This window comes from Coregonus lavaretus, assembly GCF_964263955.1.
Source record: "Coregonus lavaretus genome assembly, contig: HAP1_SCAFFOLD_200, whole genome shotgun sequence".
Taxonomy (NCBI): Eukaryota; Metazoa; Chordata; class Actinopteri; order Salmoniformes; family Salmonidae; genus Coregonus; species Coregonus lavaretus.
Window position 1 is genome coordinate 458,105 of NW_028166063.1, and position 6,000 is coordinate 464,104.

The 6,000-nt window shown below is 47.0% G+C and overlaps 1 protein-coding gene across 1 annotated transcript in view; it reads right to left on the reverse strand.

Moving 5' to 3' along the window:
* The window catches only part of LOC311115132 (lysosomal alpha-glucosidase-like), a 32,750-nt gene that overhangs the window by 10,827 nt on the left and 15,923 nt on the right, over positions 1-6,000 (reverse strand). Inside the window, exons 14-17 of the mRNA XM_084190339.1 lie at positions 5,938-6,000; positions 3,480-3,631; positions 3,079-3,227; positions 2,320-2,461 (exon numbers count right to left, since the gene is read on the reverse strand). The exon at positions 5,938-6,000 is cut by the window's right edge and continues 71 nt beyond it. Of these exons, the coding sequence (XP_084046465.1) occupies positions 2,320-2,461; positions 3,079-3,227; positions 3,480-3,631; positions 5,938-6,000 (506 nt within the window). The remainder of the gene's footprint in view (positions 1-2,319; positions 2,462-3,078; positions 3,228-3,479; positions 3,632-5,937) is intronic.

Consider the following 6,000-nt stretch of genomic DNA (forward strand, 5'->3'; position numbering starts at 1 on the left):
GAGTCCCTGGGCTTAGGGTTATTAAGGGGTATGTATAGTTGATATGTATAGTTGTATTCTTACCGTATAGTTGTGTACCAGAGTCCCTGGGCTTAGGGTTATTAAGGGGTATGTATAGTTTGTATGTATAGTTGTATTCTGACCGTATAGTTGTGTACCAGAGTCCCTGGGCTTAGGGTTATTAAGGGGTCTGTATAGTTTGTATGTATAGTTGTATTCTGACCGTATAGTTGTGTACCAGAGTCCCTGGGCTTAGGGTTATTAAGGGGTCTGTATAGTTGATATGTATAGTTGTATTCTGACCGTATAGTCGTGGTACCAGAGTCCCTGGGCTTAGGGTTATTAAGGGGTATGTATAGTTGATATGTATAGTTGTATTCTGACCGTATAGTTGTGTACCAGAGTCCCTGGGCTTAGGGTTATTAAGGGGTATGTATAGTTGGTATGTATAGTTGTATTCTGACCGTATGGTAGTGGTACCAGAGTCCCTGGGCTTAGGGTTATTAAGGGGTATGTATAGTTGGTATGTATAGTTGTATTCTGACCGTATGGTAGTGGTACCAGAGTCCCTGGGCTTAGGGTTATTAAGGGGTATGTATAGTTGGTATGTATAGTTGTATTCTGACCGTATAGTCGTGGTACCAGAGTCCCTGGGCTTAGGGTTATTAAGGGGTATGTATAGTTGGTATGTATAGTTGTATTCTGACCGTATAGTTGTGTACCAGAGTCCCTGGGCTTAGGGTTATTAAGGGGTCTGTATAGTTGATATGTATAGTTGTATTCTGACCGTATGGTAGTGGTACCAGAGTCCCTGGGCTTAGGGTTATTAAGGGGTATGTATAGTTGGTATGTATAGTTGTATTCTGACCGTATAGTCGTGGTACCAGAGTCCCTGGGCTTAGGGTTATTAAGGGGTATGTATAGTTGGTATGTATAGTTGTATTCTTACCGTATAGTTGTGTACCAGAGTCCCTGGGCTTAGGGTTATTAAGGGGTCTGTATAGTTGGTATGTATAGTTGTATTCTGACCGTATAGTCGTGGTACCAGAGTCCCTGGGCTTAGGGTTATTAAGGGGTCTGTATAGTTGATATGTATAGTTGTATTCTTACCGTATAGTCGTGGTACCAGAGTCCCTGGGCTTAGGGTTATTAAGGGGTATGTATAGTTGATATGTATAGTTGTATTCTTACCGTATGGTAGTGGTACCAGAGTCCCTGGGCTTAGGGTTATTAAGGGGTATGTATAGTTGGTATGTATAGTTGTATTCTTACCGTATAGTTGTGGTACCAGAGTCCCTGGGCTTAGGGTTATTAAGGGGTATGTATAGTTGATATGTATAGTTGTATTCTTACCGTATAGTCGTGGTACCAGAGTCCCTGGGCTTAGGGTTATTAAGGGGTCTGTATAGTTGATATGTATAGTTGTATTCTTACCGTATAGTCGTGGTACCAGAGTCCCTGGGCTTAGGGTTATTAAGGGGTCTGTATAGTTGATATGTATAGTTGTATTCTTACCGTATAGTCGTGGTACCAGAGTCCCTGGGCTTAGGGTTATTAAGGGGTATGTATAGTTGATATGTATAGTTGTATTCTTACCGTATAGTTGTGGTACCAGAGTCCCTGGGCTTAGGGTTATTAAGGGGTATGTATAGTTGATATGTATAGTTGTATTCTTACCGTATAGTTGTGTACCAGAGTCCCTGGGCTTAGGGTTATTAAGGGGTATGTATAGTTGGTATGTATAGTTGTATTCTTACCGTATAGTTGTGTACCAGAGTCCCTGGGCTTAGGGTTATTAAGGGGTATGTATAGTTGGTATGTATAGTTGTATTCTTACCGTATAGTTGTGTACCAGAGTCCCTGGGCTTAGGGTTATTAAGGGGTATGTATAGTTGATATGTATAGTTGTATTCTTACCGTATAGTTGTGTACCAGAGTCCCTGGGCTTAGGGTTATTAAGGGGTCTGTATAGTTGATATGTATAGTTGTATTCTTACCGTATAGTTGTGTACCAGAGTCCCTGGGCTTAGGGTTATTAAGGGGTATGTATAGTTGATATGTATAGTTGTATTCTTACCGTATAGTTGTGTACCAGAGTCCCTGGGCTTAGGGTTATTAAGGGGTATGTATAGTTGATATGTATAGTTGTATTCTTACCGTATAGTCGTGGTACCAGAGTCCCTGGGCTTAGGGTTATTAAGGGGTATGTATAGTTGATATGTATAGTTGTATTCTTACCGTATAGTTGTGGTACCAGAGTCCCTGGGCTTAGGGTTATTAAGGGGTATGTATAGTTGGTATGTATAGTTGTATTCTTACCGTATAGTAGTCGTACCAGAGTCCCTGGGGGAAGTAGCCCACTACATAGTCCACACCTGGATCTAATACTGGTGTCACCATCAAACTCTTCCCCCATAGGAACTGTCTGTCTATCCCATACGTTCTCACGTCCTTGGGGAACCTAAAGACATGAACACACATTAGTCAGGAACATACTGAAAGAGCTTTGTGTGTGTGTGTGTGTGTCCGTGTGTCCGTGTGTGTGTGTGTGTGTGTGTGTGTAGGTTGGTTGGTTCTTTTATCCTTGTGAAGACCTAAAATCCCCAAATTCCCCACAAGGATAGTAAAACAAGGACAATTCTCCCTTGTGGGGACATTTCCCACCTCCCCATGAGGACAAAGGCTATTTTAAGCTTAGGGGTTAGGTTTAGGGTTAGAATTATGGTTAGGTTTAGGGTTAGAATTAGGGTTAGGGGTTTAAGGTTACAATTAGGGTTAGGGGTTAGGTTTAGGGTTAAAATTAGGGTTAGGTTTAGAATTAGGGTTAGGTTTAGGGTTAGAATTAGGGTTAGGGGTTTAAGGTTACAATTAGGGTTAGCATTAGGGTCAGGGTTACAATTAGGGTTAGAATTAGGGTCAGGGTTACAATTAGGGTTAGAATTAATGGTCAGGGTTACAATTAGGGTTAGAATTAGGGTTAGGGAAAATAGGATATTGAATGGAAATGACTTTTAGGTCCCCATGAGCATAGAAGAACATAACTTGTGTAGTAATAGTGTGTGTGTGTTTGGTACTCACTCGAACAGCAGAGGGCGAGCGACGGTGTGTCCGTGTGTGTGTGCACGGTGGAACAGTGTGTAAAGCAGAGGGAAGAGAGAGTAGCGTAGCAGGAGAGACTGTTTCATGGCTGAACGGGCCAGAGGGCTGAATGCTGGAGGGTCCTGAGGCTGGGAGGAGACAGAGACGTAGACACAGAGAACATACAGATAGAAAGAGTCATTTTATGACAGTTTGTGTTGGGGCTGCATTGTGTTGGGGCTGCATTGTGTTGGGGCTGCATTGTGTTGGGGCTGCATTGTGTTGGGGCTGCATTGTGTTGGGGCTGCATTGTGTTGGGGCTGCATTGTGTTGGGGCTGCATTGTGTTGGGGCTGCATTGTGTTGGGGCTGCATTGTGTCGGGGCTGCATTGTGGTCTTACCCTCTGGTCGATAGCGTTGTGGTTGCGTGTGAAAGGGTAGAAGGCTCCTAGCTGTGTCCAGCGAACACACAACTCCTCCTCAGTCTGTTCACTGAAGCCACAGATATCAGCCCCCACCAGGGGAACACCCAGGAGGTTAAAGGTTAACATACCTGGAAGGGGAGGGAGGGAGGGGAGGGAAAGAGAGGAGGTGAGAGAAGAAGGGAGAGAGAGAGGGAGAAAGAGAGAAGACACAGATATCAGCCCCCACCAGGGGAACACCCAGGAGGTTAAAGGTTAACATACCTGGAAGGGGAGGGAGGGAGAGAGAGAGAGAGAGGGGGAGAGAAGACACAGATATCAGCCCCCACCAGGGGAACACCCAGGAGGTTAAAGGTTAACATACCTGGAAGGGGAGGGAGGGAGAGAGAGAGAGAGAGGGGGAGAGAAGACACAGATATCAGCCCCCACCAGGGGAACACCCAGGAGGTTAAAGGTTAACATACCTGGAAGGGGAGGGAGGGAGAGAGAGAGAGAGAGGGGGAGAGAAGACACAGATATCAGCCCCCACCAGGGGAACACCCAGGAGGTTAAAGGTTAACATACCTGGAAGGGGAGGGAGGGAGAGAAGCCACAGATATCAGCCCCCACCAGGGGAACACCCAGGAGGTTAAAGGTTAACATACCTGGAAGGGGAGGGAGGGAGAGAGAGAGAGAGAGGGGGAGAGAAGACACAGATATCAGCCCCCACCAGGGGAACACCCAGGAGGTTAAAGGTTAACATACCTGGAAGGGGAGGGAGGGAGAGAGAGAGAGAGAGGGGGAGAGAAGACACAGATATCAGCCCCCACCAGGGGAACACCCAGGAGGTTAAAGGTTAACATACCTGGAAGGGGAGGGAGGGAGAGAGAGAGAGAGAGGGGGAGAAAAGACACAGATATCAGCCCCCACCAGGGGAACACCCAGGAGGTTAAAGGTTAACATACCTGGAAGGGGAGGGAGGGAGAGAGAGAGAGAGGGGGAGAGAAGACACAGATATCAGCCCCCACCAGGGGAACACCCAGGAGGTTAAAGGTTAACATACCTGGAAGGGGAGGGAGGGAGAGAGAGAGAGAGAGGGGGAGAGAAGACACAGATATCAGCCCCCACCAGGGGAACACCCAGAAGGTTAAAGGTTAACATACCTGGAAGGGGAGGGAGAGAGAGAGAGAGAGAGAGAGGGGGAGAGAAGACACAGATATCAGCCCCCACCAGGGGAACACCCAGGAGGTTAAAGGTTAACATACCTGGAAGGGGAGGGAGGGAGAGAGAGAGAGAGGGGGAGAGAAGACACAGATATCAGCCCCCACCAGGGGAACACCCAGGAGGTTAAAGGTTAACATACCTGGAAGGGGAGGGAGGGAGAGAGAGAGAGAGGGGGAGAGAAGACACAGATATCAGCCCCCACCAGGGGAACACCCAGGAGGTTAAAGGTTAACATACCTGGAAGGGGAGGGAGGGAGAGAGAGAGAGAGGGGGGGAGAGAAGACACAGATATCAGCCCCCACCAGGGGAACACCCAGGAGGTTAAAGGTTAACATACCTGGAAGGGGAGGGAGGGAGAGAGAGAGAGAGAGGGGGAGAGAAGACACAGATATCAGCCCCCACCAGGGGAACACCCAGGAGGTTAAAGGTTAACATACCTGGAAGGGGAGGGAGGGAGAGAGAGAGAGAGGGGGAGAGAAGACACAGATATCAGCCCCCACCAGGGGAACACCCAGGAGGTTAAAGGTTAACATACCTGGAAGGGGAGGGAGGGAGAGAGAGAGAGAGGGGGAGAGAAGACACAGATATCAGCCCCCACCAGGGGAACACCCAGGAGGTTAACATACCGGGAGGGGAGGGAGGGAGAGAGGGAAAGAGAGGAGGTGAGAGAAGGGAGAGAGAGGGAGAAAGAGAGAACACACAGATATCAGCCCCCACCAGGGAAAACACAGGAGGTTAAAGGTTAACATACCTGGAAGGGGAGGGCAGAGGAGAGAGAGAGAGAGAGAGAGAGAGAGAGAGAGAGAGAGAGAGAGAGAGACAGAGACAGCGACAGAGACAGAGACAGAGAGGGTCTGATACAAAGTCTAGAGCAGAAAGTAATAGCCTCATCATTAGCTCTTTTGACAATACCATCTATAAAGGGATTCTGCTACAGCCATAAAGAAATGAAAAGTTGTATACATTTTTACAACTTTACTGTCAGTTTTGTCCTAGTTTGGTTGAGTATAAAACCATCAGAATGGAGAATGGTCCTGCACTACTCAGAAAACATATTTACAACTTTTATCACGCAGAAACATCAAATAATGCCAAACCGTCAAAAATAAGAAAAATATCCTGATTATCCTGATAAGATATTTTGGCCATAGCACAGCCCTAGTGTGTATGTGTGTGTGTGTGTGTGTGTGTGTGTGTGTGTGTGTGTGTGTGTGTGTGCACTGTGTGTGTCTACCTGCTATAGAGGTGTACATGTCCTTCCAGTGACTCCTGTTGTCTCCTAGCCAGTGTCCAGAGT